Below are 19,409 nucleotides of genomic sequence, written 5' to 3' on the forward strand. Positions count from 1 at the left end.
GAGCCCTACTCTTTCCAGAGATGATACAAAAATGAGGCTTTTGCTATTGGAAAACTTGTATTTTTGAAAACTTTATTCGGGATTGTTTTTGTTTGGTTTATATTTTCAGTTCCTCCCATAATCAGTTTATTTGGTTGGAGCAGATGGGAAGAAGAAGAAAAAAGATGTATTTCATTTTTTAAAAAGAAGTAGAAAGAAGGTATAGATGGGATCCAAGTAGTCCATTAACATTTCTAAAGGCCTGGCAGGATTGGATATGAACACCTTTTCTTTCTTTTAATCGTATGAATTCCAGCATTGACGATTTGCAGTTCTGGAAATGGCACTAGCTTTAGAACTCAAATGAGTTTATAATCTTTTAAGTTCAACTTTTTACATTCAGCTACTGTGTATTTTATTCATATTCTGGCCAACTGTGTGTAGCACATGGCAGGTGTGCTATCAGTGATCTAGATATGATCTAGAATTTTGTTTCTTAACAGTCTGACCGACGGAGTAGTTGGAGATGAGCTTTCAACCTTTTAGCTGAATTTTGGGTTTGTGTGTTACTTATTCACTGCTATGTAACCGATTCCTTGACAAGTCTGAAGAGTGATTAAAACCTTGTTGGCCGTGCTATGATTTCTCCATTCATACCACCTATGCTTTATTGGATCTTAATTCACACTTGTAGGACTGCTTGGAAGCTGCTCTCCTTCTCTTCTGATCCTGTGCCCAGGACAAGTTCAGGAGATGCGTCTCCCAGAGCAGGGCTCTCCAACCCTGGCAATTTTAAGCCTGGATGACTTCAATTGGTTTGGGAATTCTGGGAGTTGAAGTCCACCAGGCTTAAAGTTGGCAAGGTTGGAGACCCCTGTCCTAGAGCTCTTTTCTCGCTAAGAAGATATCATTCTATCACTAGAAGGAATTTACGTGACTCCTGTTCTGTCTGGCCGGATCAATTATTAGAAAGCAAGCCCACACATGCTTGAAATATTGATCAAGGCAAAAGTATTATTTACACAAAGTCCAGCAAGAAATAAGTGAATTCAAAGGCAGTTCAGGCTGACAGCATTCCCTTCTAAGGAGCATAGATAACAGTTTGGGATGCAAGCCAGCCAGAGGCATAAATCTTCCTTAATGAGATGTGTCTGGTATTTTTTCACTTCACTCACCGTTCAGGGCTTTTCCAGTTTCTGTAAATCCATGGAATCAGAAGCAGTCTCTCAAAGCACCGTCTTCATGATGAATGTTGCTTGCCACACCTCTGACAATACCCTAACTGGGGGTTTTATAGTTTCTGGTGGTTCCCCAGGCTCTAATTCCCCTTCACTCTCAGACTCAGATGGCAAGAACACTGGTCTGCAATGCCAGTATTCTTCTTTCTCTTGGTCCTTGAAATTGTGATCAGCTGAGCTGGACATGGGCCACTCACAACAACTCCCTCAACAGAATATGTCATATTCCTTCTGAGTGTCAAACCAAGACACACAAGAACTATACTATAAAAGAAAGTCTATAATGAGATGAAATCAGATCCAGCATCCTTTGAGCTTATACCTGAGAGATTTTCCAGACTTCCTTGGGATTTCTAAATTGAACATACTAATCCGCACGTTTGCATGTTCTGTCATAGTGTTCTATTCCGGGCCTACGCAGGTTGAAAACAAAGAAGGAATCCATGCACTGATATCTCAAGTCAATCTCTTTATATAGAAAGTCTCATACAAGCCAAAGTCATGCATGTGATTTAATCTTGGCGGCTTCTCAGTGAGAGTAATTAAAAGATAATAGTCTCGGGGCTAGGCTGCTGCCAAAGATCAAAGCTAATTGCGGATTCCTTCATGAGATAAGGAGTCTCCAGTTTCACAGACTTACTTTTACAGCTTCCCAGCATCTCCACAGACAGGGCACTTTTACTCTAAAGATTTTAACAAGAAAATAACAGTTGACTAGCGTACCCTGGCTGAAACCTCAAACAGTATCCAACTCCATTGCAAAATGTTGAAACTCCACCCCAATTTACCCATGCGCCACCCTTAAATACCTATAGGGAGTGGTCAACAATTCCCTAGAATTACAAACTACAGACTACTTCCTTTTCCCATACAAGTATTCTTGTTTTTTTCTTAATCTTAGTCTAAAGAGGACATCTAGCAAAGGCTCCTCCTCCTCCTCTTCTAAGTCAGACTGTACTGTCATTGGCATATCTGCCACCTCTGGTGCTCCTTCAGGTTCATCCAGGTCTATTTGTCCCATCACTCTCACTCTGCATCACCTGGCAGCATCACTGGCCCAGGGTACCATGATGAACCTGGCTCATCCTCCTCAAAATCATAGTCTCCTCTAAATCCAAAAGATGGTGATGGGGAAACAGACTAGACAAGAAATAGATCAGTGATGGTGAACCTATAGTACCCATGGCTGAAGTGGCACACAGAACCATGTTGCTTGGCGCACGCGGCATCTCTAGTTCCTCTTCTGGGTTTCTGGCATGCAGGCACACATGGCGATCAACTGGCCTTTGCGTATGGAAACCCGGAAGAGTTGGTCTTATGCTTTTTTTGGCATGAGCATGTATAGCGGCCAGACAATTGGCATGCATCCATGTGCAGCAGTAACTGAAAGACTTGCTAACCGATGTGTACGCATGCACCGGAAACCGGAAGTTCATTTCCCAGCACACGGATGTCCCCTGGGCAGCTCCTCTTCCTGGTCATGACCCAGACAAACGCACAAAGTGCTCCCTTTTGGGCACTCATTGCCACGTGAGCAAACCCTTTTCAGCCAAAAAAGATTCACCATCCACTGAAATAAGACTATAATTCACCTAAGAAATATTGGACATCATCAGTTCAAAATGTTTGGAGGTCTACTTGAGGTTTTCAACTCTGTGCCCACCAGCCCTTTAATGGCCAAGAGCTGTATATTGTATTGGATTTCCAGCATGCTCCTTGGTCTTGTTGGCTGGAGATGGCTAGAACAGCTCAACGCATCTGGAGATCCGATTTGTCAGTGATTTGCAACAACAGAAATTGCTCTCTGGCGTTCCAGCAGGTGGCATTCAAGCCTGTATAATCTCTTACCAAGTGCAAATTGGTATTCTCAGTCTTTATATGCCTTATGATAGTCCTATATGACCTGCTATGTATTATTACATAGAAACATAGAAGTCTGACGGCAGAAAAAGACCTCATGGTCCATCTAGTCTGCCCTTATAGTATTTTCTGTATTTTATCTTAGGATGCATGTATTTTATCTCCAGGCATGTTTAAATTCAGTTACTATGGATTTATCTACCACGTCTGCTGGAAGTTTGTTCCAAGGATCTACTACTCTTTCAGTAAAATAATATTTTCTCATGTTGCTTTTGATCTTTCCCCCAACTAACTTCAGATTGTGTCCCGTTGTTCTTGTGTTCACTTTCCTATTAAAAACACTTCCCTCCTGAACCTTATTTAACCCTTTAACATATTTAAATGTTTCGATCATGTCCCCCCTTTTCCTTCTGTCCTCCAGACTATACAGATTGAGTTCATTAAGTCTTTCCTGATTATTGTTCTGATCAGCCCAGCTATAGAGACAGATTACATGTTCCCTTCACCCTAATATTGGCTTCTAAGTATTTTCTTGGTGTTCTGCTTCGGTCTGGAACAAAACAGCCCCAGCTCACAAGAAATTCAAACCAAACACACATATATTTTAAAATGATTTGTACGAAACAAAGTTAAGCTCCTAGTCCATGTTGGCAGCATTCCTGGTCAAAATTAATTTAATTTAATTTAATTTATTATATTTGTATGCCACCCCTCTCCGGAGACTCGGAGCGGCTCACAATAATCACAACAATATACAAATCCAATATTTTTAAAATTGTCTAATAGATAAGGAGCAGGCTGCCGCCAGGAGCCAAATCCAATTAGTGCATTCCTAAATTTTTCAAATATCCTTTTAAACACACATTCATGAATCTTCATGTTTTCCTCAGATATCTGCATTTCTGCACGATGAACTTAAAAGGATAACAGCAGTTTGCCAGCAAAGCATTTCTGGAACTCCGGATCTAGGACCTCCACCATTACAAACGTTGATTCTCCACACACCCTTATCCATAATTCCTCACTTATATACTGTCCCGGTGTGGTCAACTGTTTCCTAGAGATATTCAGTGTCTAGACTTTCTTCCATAGAGATATTCACCTTCTGGAATTTTTTCCCATAAAGATATTCCTGTCTGCTTCGTGACCTTCTGACCCTGGCATCTAATAGGGGCTCCTGGTTCCCAGTGTCCCCCTCCTCCTCTGAGTCAGACATTACCATAATTGGGGTTTCTACAGTCTCTGTAGTTCCCCAGGTTTATCAGGTTCCAATTCTTCCTCACTCTCTGGCTCAGCTGTCAAGAACACTGGCTTAGGGTACCAAGGAGGACCCCGTTCATCCTCCTTAGAATCTATGACTACCTGAGCTGGTCGTGGACCACTCGCAGTACTTGGATAGACCATGGTTGGCTGGGGTCAACTTGACAAGCCAAGATAGAACGCATTGCAGCTAATTGTGACGAGATTATCAAATCACCTGTTATATTTACAGCAAGCAGCTAAAATTTGGAAAGCTTAGTTTATTCATGACCTTGTTCATCCAGTCACTGGAGGGAAAATAGCATGGTATATATATGTGTGTGTGTGTGACCTTAATTGGCTAAATTAAAAATCTCAATTTCTTTAGAAAACATCAGGGGAGAAGCTACTCCAGTAATTCTTATTTAAACATTCAATTCAATTCAATGTATTAGATTTGTATGCCGCCCCTCTCCGAAGACTTGGGGCGGCTCACAACGATAAAAACAGTATTATAATGGCACAAATCTAATATTAAAAATAACTAAAAACCCTATCATAATTAAAAAACCAAACAGCACATACATACCAAACATAAATTATAAGGCGCCCGGGGGAAAGATGTCTCAAATCCCCCATGCCTGTTACTAGTATTATGCATATGAATATTATTATATCTAATGTTTCTTCTTATTTTTTCTTGTTCCTAGTGTCATGCATATGAATATTATTATATCTAATGTTTCTTATTTTTTTCTTGTTACTAGTATTATGCATATGAATATTATTATATCGAATGTTTCTTCTTATTTTTTCTTGTTACTAGTGTCATGCATATGAATATTATTATATCGAATGTTTCTTCTTATTTTTTTCTTGTTACTAGTATCATGCATATGAATATTATTATATCTTTACATACCTCCAATATGTACTTGAAAAACAAACAAACAAACAAATAAATAAATTCACAACAGTCTTGACTTTACAGATACCACTCCTGGCATGTTAACAAGATTTTCTAACTGGCAGCTGTCGGTTTACCTGATTTGAGACCTTGTCAAGGACACTCGGTTTCTGGTCTCTCCTAAACTCAGAGTAATCAAATTAGGCAGCTGATTTCAAGTATTCAGGTCCCCTCCCCCACTTGATTATAGAATTGACATGTCATAAAATGTCCGTGCCTCCACCTCCTCCTCCTTCTTTGAATGTGGTTTTCTGCATCCTGTCTATAGGCTGATCTGATGCGAGAGCTCTCATGCCACAAGTCTATAACCATCTGAGCAAAGTGAGAAGGAGACGGAAGATAGTTGACCTAAGCTGCAAGGATGGATGGGTAAGTAAGTAAATAAGTAAGTAAGTAAGTAAGTAAGTAAGGAAGGAAGGAAGGAAGGAAGGAAGGAAGGAAGGGAAAGTAGGGAGGGATATGAAAAAGAAAGAATGATAGAAAGAAAGAAAAAGAAAGAAAGAATGAATGAATGAATGAATGAACAGAGGGAGTGTTAAGAAAAAGAAAGAAAAATAGATGATGAAAGGAAGGAAGGAAAGAAAGAAAAAAAAAGAAAAAAGTGGGAGGAAGGGAGGGAGGAAGAAAAAGAAAGAAAGAAGGAAAGAAAGGAAGGAAAGGAAAGAAAGTGGGAGGAAGGAAGGAAGGAAAGAAGGAAAGAAGGAAGGATTAAAAGAAAAAGAGTGAGAGAAAGAGCCCTAGGATGAACGAGCAAACATTTTCAGAGTACACAATATTCAACCCAATTTGACTCCAAACACATTGCTTTTTAATGCTCAATGTCAACCTTGAATTGAGTGAAGTTTGTCAGTTCAACTGAGGACTGGGCATGCTGCAAACCTTTAACCCTTCCCCCTTTTTTTCTTTTCTTTGCAACCATGAATGCATTCTGACACCCTGTGGTTCACTCTCTATCACATTACTCCTTGGTGGCCACCTCTCTGCACCAGGTTGTCTTGTAGCCTATGCAACAAACAGGAAGGAAGATCGATTTAGACCCCGCAGCACAGGAAGAGGTGAACAAAGGAACTCTGAACCAAAAACCGAAAAAGATAACCATTAAAAAAAAGATAATGCAACTTTGCTGGAACCATGTCGCTAATTCGGTGACAAGAAAAAGCTGCAACGCTATTTAGCCTCATCACCATTTTATTCTCAAACTGGGGGCATCCCAAAAGAAACTCAACTCTACCTTTATAACATTTAAAATTCTCAATGGTTGGAAACCGTTGATCCAGACAGGATTGCCATCATTCGAAACCGGGTCTTCTAAACAAGGACTTCTATTCAAATGTGCAACGCTCAAAATGCAGAAGTTTGGCTTTCGATAAGTTGGGAGTTGGATTGAAAATGAAAGTTTCAAGGAGTCCTGGAGGAACCTCCACAAATGTAAGTATTTATAGAGAAGGTAGGAGGTGCAGCTATACCTACAGGCTGTCCTCAGGTTACAACGGTTCATTTAGTGATCATTCAAAGTTACAATGGGGCTGGAAAAGATAGACTTATGACCATTTTTCACACTTAACATAAAAACATAGAAGTCTGACGGCAGAAAAAGACCTCCTGGTCCATCTAGTCTGCCCTTATACTATTTTCTGTATTTTATCTTAGGATGGATATATGTTTATCCCAGGCATGTTTAAATTCAGTTACTGTGGATTTACCAACCACGTCTGCTGGAAGTTTGTTCCAAGGATCTACTACTCTTTCAGTAAAATAATATTTTCTCATGTTGTTTTTGATCTTTCCCCCAACTAACTTCAGATTGTGTCCCCTTGTTCTTGTGTTCACTTTCCTATTAAAAACACTTCCCTCCTGGACCTTATTTAACCCTTTAACCTATTTAAATGTTTCGATCCTGTCCCCCCTTTTCCTTCTGTCCTCCAGACTATCCACCATTCTTGTAGCCCGTCTTTGGACCCGTTCAATTTGGTCAATATCTTTTTGTAGGTGGGGTCTCCAGAACTGAACACAGTATTCCAAATGTGGTCTCACCAGCACTCTATATAAGGGGATCACAATCTCCCTCTTCCTGCTTGTTATACCTCTAGCTATGCAGCCAAGCATCCTACTTGCTTTCCCTACCGGCTGACTTCACTGTTCACTTCACTTAATAACTGCAGTGATTCACTTAACAAGTGTAGCCAGAATGGTGATAAAATGAGGCGAGATTTACTTAATAAAACTGTCTCACTTAACAATGGAAATTTTAGGCTCAATCGTAGTTGTAAACTGTATTTTGGGGGTCTTTTTTTTAAAGAACAGGAGAAAGCAAAACCTAGTTTACATTTCTCTGCTGATAGAGTCACAAGAAGAGCAAGCGACGCCTGACAACGGTGTAGCCAGGATTTGCCCCGTTGTTCCTTCAAAGCTTAAAACTGTGGTGTATCTTCTGAGAGCAGTCATATTCTAGCCTCTCGTGACCACTGCTGCAGAGATGTACGTATGGGATCTGCAACCAGTTGGGAGATGGTTTTGTTAAAGTTTTAAATCTAGTATAAACAGCAAGGGGAAAACTGGCTGAAGATGTTTGCAGGAAACATTCGTAGCTTTGACCCAGAATTGTAAGAATCAAAACCCAGGGAAGCTTCACAAAATGAAGAGCGGGAATCATTAATGGTATTTATGATGCAAAATGCAAATTCGTTTTTGGTTTTTGGAAACCTGAGTCCTGTCCTGCCACTCTTTGGGTTGCCTGGCAGAACTTTTCAGCAGAGGAGTTTTCTGTTTTTCCCGAAGAGCTGGGACTATCTGAGTCATTGTTGCCCCTTTTGTAGACGTAGCTATGTGTGGGATTTCCCCCCCTTCTTTAATACGAAAGTTTATCCTACACATTCAGACGTTTTTCAAGATAATAGTAAAGCACATGGATGCAGAAAAAGAGGGGCATTGTTCTCCTTGTTAGTATCATTATTATTATTGGGGTTTTTTTGTTATCTACTGTATATGTCATATTTATGTACTGTATTTTTCGGAGTATAAGATGCACCTTTTTCCTCTCTAAAAGAGGCTGATAATTGTTCCAACTGTCAGGAAATTTCTCCTTAGTTCTAAGTTGTTTCTCTCCTTTCTTTAGTTTCCACCCATTGCTTCCTTTCTTTAGTTTCCACCCATTGCTTCTTGTTCTACCCTCAGATGCTTTGGAGAATAGCTTCACTCCCTTCACAGCTTGCCTCCAGAAGTGGTGAATGCTCCAACAGTGGAAGTTTTTAAGAAGATGTTGGATGACCATTTGTCTGAAGTAGTGTAGGGTTTCCTGCTTAAGCAGAGGGTTGGACTAGAAGACCTCCAAGGTCCCCTCCAACTCTGTTGTTGTTGTTGTTGTTGTTGTTGTTGTTGTTGTTGTTGTTATTATTATTATTATTATTATTATTATTATTATGTCAGTACAACACAGCAAACGAGATCACTATGCTGGATTTCGTATTTCATCACCAGTCGGGCGCTTCCCAAGCACCTAGGACTGCGTGATGTAGCGGCGAATTATGTTTGCCGATCCCAGTAAAGCGGCCTTTTGCAATTGACAGATGGAGATTTTGTCAATTCCGATGGTTTTCAAATGTCCGCTGAGATCCTTTGGTACTGCGCCCAACGTGCCAAGTACCACTGGGACCACTTTCACTGGCTTATGCCAGAGTCGTTGCAGCTCGATTTTTAGATCTTTGTATTTCACTAATTTCTCTAGCTGCTTCTCCTCAATTTTGCTGTCTCCTGGGATTGTGATGTCGATGATCCATACTTTCTTTTTCTCCATGATCACAATGTCTGGTGTGTTATGCTTCAGAATTCGGTCAGTCTGAAGTCGGAAGTCCGATTATTATTATTATTATTGTTGTTGTTGTTGTTGTTATTGCTATTGCTATTGTTATTACAACAATAGAAATGAAGAGAGAAATAGTGACATACTGAAAAGATTGTGTTGATCGTTTTCCATCTTTTCATTCTGCCTTAGTGGTAATCTTTTTTCTCTCTTTCCTTCAGAATCATGGATGAAGGCTTTTCCAGTAAGACCACCCATGGGATGTGTCAAGTAGACCATTTTGAAGGGTGAACATGGTGGAATTTGCCTGCTATGTGAAGTCAACACCCTACTGCAGCTGATGATCCCAGCAAACCCCTAATGGATGGTGAGTAAGAGGATGCCTTCTTGCTCTATTTTATTACAGTTGACCGCACAGCCAGCCATAGTTCCCTCTAAGCTGAGCAGGTGAGCAATCGCTCACTTAAAAATCATCATCAACTCAGAGTTTTCCAAACCTGCCCAGAAGCCGAGAGGGAAATTTTATTATTATTTCTGTGTCACCCAGTCCCGAAGGGACTGCCGCTCAGACACTATACTTTTCCGCCCAGCCCAAAAATTTTTTAGAGAGAACACTGCAGCCAGCCAGATGTTTCTGCCCAACTGTTGAGTTCTTCTCAAAAACCTGGGATAGGCAGATGTTGTGTGGTGGTTTTAAAAGTATCCTCGCAGGATGTGAGATGTTCCAGAAAAAACTGCCTTTTGCAATTGACTAACAGGGTTTTGTCAATTGCAAAAAAAGAAGCTTGGAATTTTTTTTTCTCCTCCTCCTCTTCCTCCTGCTTCTGTTTCTCCTTCTCTTTCTCCTCCACCATTGATGGTTATGAAAAATACTTTGGTATGTGAGTCATCTGCACAGTTTTACAGGGTTTGCTAGTCTTTAACTCAAGATGATTTGAGTTAGGGGTCGTGATTTCTGACAGTCTCAAAATGGGTGAGCAGTGTGGTCGGGCAGTAGGAAAAGCAAGTAGGATGCTTGGCTGCATAGCTAGAGGTATAACAAGCAGGAAGAGGGAGATTGTAATCCCCTTATATAGAGCGCTGGTGAGACCACATTTGGAATACTGTGTTCAGTTCTGGAGACCTCACCTACAAAAAGATATTGACAAAATTGAACGGGTCCAAAGACGGGCTACAAGAATGGTGGAAGGTCTTAAGCATAAAACGTATCAGGAAAGACTTCATGAACTCAATCTGTATAGTCTGGAGGACAGAAGGAAAAGGGGGGACAGGATCGAAACATTTAAATATGTTAAAGGGTTAAATAAGGTTCAGGAGGGAAGTGTTTTTAATAGGAAAGTGAACACAAGAACAAGGGGACACAATCTGAAGTTAGTTGGGGGAAAGACCAAAAGCAATGTGAGAAAATATTATTTCACTGAAAGAGTGGTAGATCCTTGGAACAAACTTCCAGCAGACGTGGTTGGTAAATCCACAGTAACTGAATTTAAACATGCCTGGGATAAACATATATCCATTGTAAGATGAAATACAGGAAATAGTATAAGGGCAGACTAGATGGACCAGGAGGTCTTTTTCTACCGTCAGTCTTCTACGTTTCTATGTTTCTATGAGAATGACTTTTAGCACATACACACACAAAAGAAGAAAAACTTCATGGACCACATTTCTTTCAAGATGCTTCAACCATTCCTGGCCTTGTGTGGATACTGGCTTAGGGTCCTTCCCCAAACGGGAGATTCTAAATATATAAAGAAGAAATAACTTGAATTTTCATTTCCCTTTGAAACCAACTCTGACTGATAGATTTGTCTTCAGTTCCTTCGGAAAGGGGATTACTGTACTTCAATCCACGGGTGGGCTTCAAAAATTTCAGCAAGGGGTTCTCTACCTTGTCGCTGGATGGGCATAACCATGGTGGACATCAGTAGCAGGTTGCAGCCGGTATGCCTGGTATCGGGGTTCCGATAGCAGGAATTGAGATGCACACACATTTCCACGCCCCTAGCAAATGCTCTGTCCTACACATTGGGAAGAAGAATCTGAACTCCAAATATGAACTGAATAATCAAATTATCACAGATAACCCCCACTTGGTTAAAGACCTCGGTATATTAATAACAAAAGATTTAAGTGCCAAAGCCCACTGCAACAACATAGCCAAGAAGGCTTCAAGAGTTGTAAACCTAATCCTACGTAGCTTCTGCTCTGGCAATCTCACACTACGTACCAGAGCTTACAAAACTTTTGCCAGACCCATCCTCGAATATAGCTCATTGTTGTGATTCAGCCTGAGGCTCCTCAGGGACCGGCTGCATCTCTGCTGGATCCAGGCCCGGAGGAGGAGGACAGTGAACAGGAGGGGGAGGACCAGGCAGACGGGGGAGAGGAACGTCAGGAAGAGGATGAGGGGGAGCAGCCTGAGAGCCCCGGGGGGGGGGCTCTCCCCAGGCAGTAGCCTGGCTTCATTGGATGAGTAAGCACAGGCTATAATTCACATGAGACAGAGACGTGCAGCTCAGAGACGGGACCAATTAGAAAGGTATTGGCATCACTGAATTGGCAACAGCTGGGTTTGAGTGTGGTTCTCCTCAGCAGGGTTTAAAAGGCAGGCAAGCCCTTTCAGCCATGTGGAGCGTTATCAACTTGAAAGTTCTGTGACCCTGCTTTGCTTCTCGGCGTCTCTGATCTTGGCTTGTGGCCTAGAAGACTGGAAGACTTGGGGGAGGCGTATGTTTGTTATCTCCAGCGTTGTTTTTGACAGCAAGAATCCTGTTTTACTTCATGGCCTTCGTGAAACATCTTTGAAGTTTCAGCGTGTTTCTGTGTGTAAGAACATTTTCTGTTACCTGTGTTTGCTTTGAATTCTATAAACTGCCTTTGCTTTTTACCAGTGTGTCTGAATTCTCTTTTTGGGTTGGTGTTTGCTGGAGGGACCCAGACAGAACACTCATCAAGCGACTTACTCTGTATTTTTCAGTGCTGAGCATCATGCTATTTGATTCGTGAAAAAGAAGGAATGTATTTAGAAGAGAAACCCTCCCCCCTTTAGCCTTTTTGAACTACAGTGAAGGTCTTCAACTGTAGTGAAGGTCATTTGTGGCCTATTAGACAAATACTACAATTCCTGACGTGACATTTCCTGAATCTCTGGTCAGTTGTGTTAGTACTATGTATATAAGTGGTTGGGTTTGGCAATATATAAACAAACTAACTGCAATGCTCTCTACATGGGGCTACCCTTGAAGAGTGTTCGGAAACTTCAGATCGTCCAGAATTCAATTCAATTCAATTTAATAGATTTGTATGACGCCCCTCTCCGAAGACTTGGGGCAGCTCACAACAGAATAAAACCAGTATAACAATGGGGCCGTTCTAATCTCTGGGGGGAGTTGATTCCAGAGGGCCGGGGCCGCCCCAGATAAGGCTCCTCCCCTGGGGCCCGCCAAACGACATTGTTTGGTCGACGGGACCTAGAGAAGGCCAACTCTGTGGGACCTTATTGGCTGCTGGGATTCATGCGGTAGAAGGCGGTTCTGGAGGTATTCTGGTCCAATGCCATGTAGGGCTTTAAAGGTCATTACCAACACTTTGAATTGTGACCGGAAACTGATTGGCAGCCAGTGCAGGCCACGGAGTATTGCAGAAACGTGGGCGAATCTAGGAAGCCCCACGATGGCTCTCGCGGCCTCATTCTGCACGTTCTGAACTTTCCGAACACTTTTCAAAGGTAGCCCCATGTAGAGAGCATTGCAGTAATTGAACCTCGAGGTGATGAGGGCATGAGCGACTGTGAGCAATGACCCCCTGTCCAAATAGGGCTGCAACTGGTGCACCAGGCAAACCTGGGCAAATGCCCTCCTCGCCACAGCCGAGAGATGGTGTTCCAAATGCAGCCGTCCGAGTGGTTTTGGGCCTTCCAAGACATGCCCATATCTCTTCATCACTCCACGGACTGCACTGGCTGCTGATCTGTTTCCGGACACAATTCAAAGTATTGGTTATGACCTATAAAGCCCTACATGGCATAGGGCCAGACTATCTCCAAGACTACCTTCTGCCACACAAATCCCAGCGACCAGTGAGGTCCCGCAGAGTTGGTCTCCTTAGGGTCCTGTCGACCAAACAATGTCGGCTGGTGAGACCTGGGGAAGAGCCTTCTCTGTGGGAGCCCCGACTCTCTGGAATCAACTCCCCCTGGAGATTCACACTGCCCCCACCCTCCTCGCCTTCTGAAAGAGTTTAAAAACTCATCTTTGCCGCCAGGCCTGGGGCTTTTAGATCTTCCCCCTGACCAATGAATGTGTTAAGTATGATTGTTGAATGATTGGTTTGATAGGTTTTCTTTTTAATTGAATTTAATGGTTGTTGTTTTAATGTACTATTAATTGGATTCATATTATTGTTCTGGTTTTTGTACATGCTGTAAGCCGCCCCGAGTCCTCGGAGAGGGGTGGCACACAAATCCAATTAAATAAATAACAATGTATGTTTAAATGTATTGAAACACTATTGCTTTAAGAGCAAGTGTTGCAGATAGCCATAAGAGGGAGCCAGCAGCATGATTTTCTCTCTCTCTGATCATTTCCTATTTGATTCTCTGCTATTTTGCTGTTATGTTCTCTGGGACTGCTGTGTGTTAAATGCTGGTTTATGTATTTGTAAACTGAACAAGTAAAACTTACAGTATTGTATATGTATTGACTGATTTAACTGTGCCTGACTAAGACTGTTCTTGACTAAGATATTCACCAAAGTAAATAATATTTTATACACTTTATGTATCTGGATTATACTACTGAACCATTATTTATATCTGTCAGCTATCAGATGGACATCTACTAGAATTCCACATTTCCTTTGCACATGTGCATCCTTGATAACTGAAGGGTCACTCTGCTCACTCCTTAACAAGTTGGTCATTCTCTTCCTTCTTTCTTTGCAGAACCAATGGTCCAAAGGCACATTGAAGGTCTTCAGACCTGGTGCGGTGCGAACCCAGAACTCATCCCTTTGGAGACGTTGAGCGATCTCCTCCTTGTGGAAGGGCTGAGCGATCTCCAGCAGAAGCAACATGACTTCATACAGATTGAAACCACCAACGGATTAAGGAACATCTCCAAAAAGATCCCCTTGGAGAAGCTCTTCCTGCCTCTCTCCAAGCTCAGCAGACCTCCACGGGTCTCGGTGACCATTGGCGTGGCAGGAATCGGCAAGAGCACCTTGGTGAAATTCTTTGTCCACGCTTGGGCGAAGAGGGAGATAAGCAGAAAGTTTACCTTCGTCTTGCCTCTCACTTTTCGGGAACTGAACGCTTACGAAAAACTCTCCGCTGAGAAGCTGGTCCGACTGGCAGCTCCCCATTTAATGGACCCAAACCTTCTTCCCACACGCAGCGCCAGGACCCTTCTGATCTTGGATGGACTAGACGAATTCAAGACGCTTCTCGATTTTTCCAACGCAACGGTTTGCACAGACCCCCAGAAGGAAATCCAAGTGGACAACCTAATCACCAACGTCCTCCGAGGCCACCTCTTGCCAAAGATGACCATCTGGATTACTTCCCGGCCAACAGCAACCAGCCAAATCCCAGGGGGTCTTGTCGACCGCTTGACTGAAATACAAGGTTTTGGAGATACCGAAATCAAAAACTATTTAGCTCACATGTTCAGCGAGAACCAAAGCTTAGCAGATAGTGTGATGCGACATCTCAAGGCCAACAGGTCCTTGTATGCCCTCTGCACCATGCCGGCATTTTGTTGCATCTGTGGTTCGTCGATGGGCTATTTTCTAAGCAGTGCCGATCGGCCTGCTGAAACTCTAGCGGTTCCTAAGACTTTGTCGGAAATCTATTCCTATTACTTTAAAATATTGTTGTGCGGTGATTGGCAGGGGAAACAGAAGGAAGTCCTCCGGATTGAGCCAATGGTGAACAACGGGAAGAAGATGATAAATGGGCTGGGCCGACTGGCCTTCTACAGCCTGATCAAGAGAAAATACATGTTTTTTGAGCAGGATATGAAAGCCTACGGAGTTGACCTTGCTTCCCTTCAATTTGCCTTGTCCAGTAGGATCTTGCTCAAAGAAGAGACCCCGTTTTCTAGCCTCTACTATTTCTCCCACTTAACATTTCAGGAATATCTAGCAGCCACGTATTATTATTCCGTGGCAAAGCGTGCCCTATTTGACCTCTTTGTTGAAAGCGGCATGTCTTGGCCCAAGCTGGGCTTTGTCAACCACGTAAAAAATGCCATCCAGAGATCCTTACAATCCGAGGATGGACACCTGGACATTTTTATACGCTTCCTCGTTGGTCTCCTTTCCTCACCGGTAAACAAAGTCTTGTCCGATTGGTTCCTGGTGAGGGACGAACACCACGGCTACCAGAGTCACGTGGTGGGCCTCTTCCAGAACTTTCTGGCGGTGGACCAAGTTGTCTCCTGCAGGACTGTGAACCTCATGCGGTGCTTACATGAACTTCATCACACCGAAGTGGCTGCCAACGTTGAGGAGGCCATGAAAACCGAGAACTTAGCTGGAACATTGACGCCGATGAATTGCTCTGCTTTGGCTTACGTTCTGCAGACGTCAGAGGTGTGTGTGGAAGAAGCCAACCTCTCCAACTGTCTCACTTACCACAACTTGCAAAGTCTTCTCTCTCAGCTTCTTTACTGCCACAGTCTCAGGTAGGTCTTATTCAGGATTTGAAGTGAGATGAGACTCACCAGAGCTTGATTATCTGGACAATTATTAGCTGCACATTCTGTCTGTCATCCAGGGGTCCGTGGTGATGCTCAGAGTTCTCCCTCCTCCTATTTCCTCCCACAACAGGAACCTTCAGCACTATAGCATCACACCTCTTGGGTCGAGAGGGAGGAACTGGCTCAACATCCCCCATGGACTTTCCACGGCTGGGATGAATTAGAACTTTCTTTCTTTCTTTCTTTCTTTCTTTCTTTCTTTCTTTCTTTCTTTCTTGCTTTCTTGCTTGCTTGCTTGCTTGCTTGCTTGCTTTATTTCTTCCTCCTTCTTTCTCTTTCTCTCCTTTCTTTCTTTCTTTCTTTCTTTCTTTCCTTCTTTCTTTCTTTTTTTCATTCCTTCCTGCCTGCCTTCTTTCTGTCTTTCCCTTCCTTCCTTCCTTCCTTCCTTCCTTCATTCTTGCTTGCTTGCTTGCTTGCTTTATTTCTTCCTTCCTTCTTTTTCTTTCTCTCCTTTCTTTCTCTTCCTTCCTTCCGTCCTTCCTTCTTTCTTTCTTTCTTTCTCTCTTTCCTTCCTGCCTTCCTTCTTGCTGTCTTTCTCTCTGTCTTTCTCTTTCTTTCTGTCTTTCTCTTTCTTTTTTTCTTTTTTTTTCTTTCATTCATTTGTTCGTTTGTCAAACATGTACAAGATAACAGATTATAAACATGAATATGAACACAGGAAATGGATACGAATAATGAAGACAGTAAGACAGGGACAGGACGGTAGACACACTGGTGTACTCATGCATGCCCCTTAAAACTCTTAGGAATGGTGTGAGGTCCACGCTAGACAGTTTAAGATTGAAGCTATGGTGGGTTGAAGATGTAACAACGGAGTGAGATAGAAGATTGCAGGCATTAACCACTCTGTTGCTGAAGTCGTATTTTCTGCCATCAAGTTTGGAGCGGTTTACTTTGAGTTTGTATCTATTGTTTGGCCATGTATTATTATGGTTGAAGCTGAAGTAGTCATTGACAGATAGGATAGACAATTTTGTGTATTACACTTAGGTCAGACCGTAGGCGTAGTTCAAGGTTGTCCAAGCCCAGAATTTCAATCCTGGTGGAATAAGGTATTCTATTGTGAGCAGAGGAGTGGAATATTCTTCTCGTGAAATACCTCTGGACCCGCGCTGGTCTCACAAGAACTTACGAGCCACGGTGGCAAGCGCAATTTAATGTTCCGGCTCGTAGCCCACCACTGGCCTGCGTGTACCAGATGTGCCACACCAAGCACTGGTAGCACACCAGTAGCGCTGGCGATGGGCAGCCCATCACTGTACTGTCCGGTTGCTTGGTTACTCCGCTCCTCTTCTCCCAGCCACCTGTTGGAATGACCTTGGTTCCCACATGAAAACATTTTGTTTCGACTGCAAATCCCTAGTTAACTATTTCCCTCCTTCCCCTCCCTCTAGTGGCAAACCTGAAGCTGCAAAGATGGCCGCAGCCAAGTTTGCTTCAGGGTTGACTGCTTTGTGGATTGTTTCTGGGAAATTCTATGGCTTGGGTCCCAAAGGCACTTTCTTTCAAATGCAACTGGTCTTGCTTGGGGTTTTTGGCTTTTTTGTGGGTTGTTTTTTTTTTGCTTGAAAACATTTCACTTCCCACTCAAAAAGCTTCTCCAGTTCTGAGCTACAGAAAATGGAAACATTTTCAAAAGAAAAAAAAACCCAAGATGCCTTTTGGTGGTGGAGGGGGAAACCATATTTGGGTGGCATAGAAGTTAAACAAACAAACAAACAAACAAACAAACAAACAAACAAACAAATGGAAAATACTTTGTTTTTTCTCTTTTCTTTCCGGCAAGGTTGGATTGCAACCAGTTGAAAGACAATGCCATGGACCTCCTCAGCAGTGTGCTGAGCGGGAAAGACTGTCAGATTCAACGGATCAGGTATTTCTCATTGATAGGACAATTCTCTCTCTCTCTTTCTCCTTCTCCTTCCCTTTCTCTTTTTATTCTTTCTCTTTCTTTGTTTCTTTCTCATCTTTCTTTTTTCTCTTTTTTCCTTTCTCTTTTTCATTCTTTTTCTTCCATTTTCTTTCTCGCTTTCCCTTCTTTCTTTTCTTTCTTCTCTTTCTCTTTCTCCTTCTGTTTCTCCTTCTCTTTTCTTTCTTTTCTTTCTCATTCTCATTCTCATTCTCTTTCTCTTTCATTCTCTTTCTTTTCTTTCTTCTCTTTCTCTCTTTCTCCTCTTTTTCTTTCTCATTCTCTTTCTCTCTCATTCTCTTTCTTTTCCTTCTTTTTGTCCCTTTCTTTCTTTTTTTCTTCTTCTCTTTTTCCTTCTTTTACTCTTTCTTTTCCTTCTTTTTGTCCCTTTCTTTCTTTTCTTTCTTCTTTTTCTTTCTTCTTCTCTTTCTCCTTCTCTTTTTTCTCCTTCTCTTTCTCCTTTTCTTTTCTTTTTTCTTTTTCTCCTTCTCTTTCTCCTTCTCTGTACAGATCAAACATGGGAATTTTATATTTACGTATTCTTCCGTGCTTGGCAATGCCCTCTGTGGGGAAGAAATTGTCCTTGTTTTAGAATGAGATCATGGTATCACTCCCACTTCTGACACTAAGGCTGCAACCTCATCAGCGAGATGGAGGAGATGGCTCGTTTTCTGTTCCTCCTTCCTTGGTCTGTCTATCTCTCAGAGATCCTATCTCTGTTGATTTCTAGCAGGGCCAAATTGAGACAGGACAAATTCTTTGTGGCTGTCACTTTCCTTGATGTTCCCAGGCTTTTATTACTTGTAAGAGACAATAAAGAACAAATATTTAATAATGCCGTTTCTTATGATTGATGACCGTTGTTATCTCTTCTGACACTATAATTTCAATGAGATAACTATATTTTTAGGAATAATTCCTTATAGATAGAACCAGTGGTGGGGTCCTACTTTTCTCACTGCCAGTTCGCTTCCTCCCACACCACCTGGGCGCATGCGTGCACTCATGAAGCTCCCACAACTTCTGAAGGCAACTTCTCTTCCATGGGTTGACTGTTCTCAATGTCAGAAAATTCCTCCTTATTTCCAAGTTCAATTTCCATCCATTATTCCTTGTCTGGCCTTGGAAAATAGCTTGATCCCCCTCCTCTCTGTGGCAGCCCTTTCTCAAATATTGGAACACTGCTCTCGTGTCTCCATGGTCCTTCTCTTCTCTTCTCTCTTCTCTTCCCTCTTCTCTTCTCTCTTCTCCTCTTCTCTTCTCTCTTCTTCTCTCTGCCTCTCTCTTCTCTCTTCTCTCTCCTCTCTTCTCTCCTCTCTTCTCTTCTCTCTCCTCTCCTCTCTTCTCTCTTCTCTCTTCTCTCTCTTCTCTTCTCTCTCCTCTCTTCCTCTCTCTACTCTTCTCTCTCCTCTCCTCTCTTCTCTCTTCTCTTCTCTTCTCTCTTCTCTCCTCTCCTCTCTCCTCTCCTCTCTTCTCTCTTCTCTCCTCTCTTCTCTCCTCTCTCTTCTTCTCTCTTCCTCTCTCTTCTCTTCTCTCTCCTCTCCTATCTTCTCTCTTCTCTCCTCTTCTCTTCTCTCCTCTCTTCTCTCTTCTCCTCTCTTCTCTTCTCTCTTCTCTCCTCTCCTCTCTCCTCTTCTCTCCTCTCCTCTTCCCTCCT

At 42.4% G+C, this 19,409-nt stretch overlaps 1 protein-coding gene across 3 annotated transcripts in view; it reads left to right on the plus strand.

Moving 5' to 3' along the window:
- Window positions 1-9,360: 9,360 nt before the first annotated feature.
- Window positions 9,361-19,409, plus strand: part of NLRC3 (NLR family CARD domain containing 3) — a 58,071-nt gene continuing 48,022 nt past the window's right edge. For all 3 annotated transcript variants that reach the window (XM_070760997.1, XM_070760996.1, XM_070760998.1), the window contains exons 1-3: window positions 9,361-9,449; window positions 14,028-15,768; window positions 17,630-17,716. In XM_070760997.1, coding sequence (XP_070617098.1) covers window positions 9,443-9,449; window positions 14,028-15,768; window positions 17,630-17,716 — 1,835 coding nt within the window. In that variant the 5' untranslated portion in view covers window positions 9,361-9,442. The remainder of the gene's footprint in view (window positions 9,450-14,027; window positions 15,769-17,629; window positions 17,717-19,409) is intronic.

This window comes from Erythrolamprus reginae, chromosome 9 (genome assembly GCF_031021105.1).
Source record: "Erythrolamprus reginae isolate rEryReg1 chromosome 9, rEryReg1.hap1, whole genome shotgun sequence".
Lineage (NCBI taxonomy): Eukaryota > Metazoa > Chordata > Lepidosauria > Squamata > Dipsadidae > Erythrolamprus > Erythrolamprus reginae.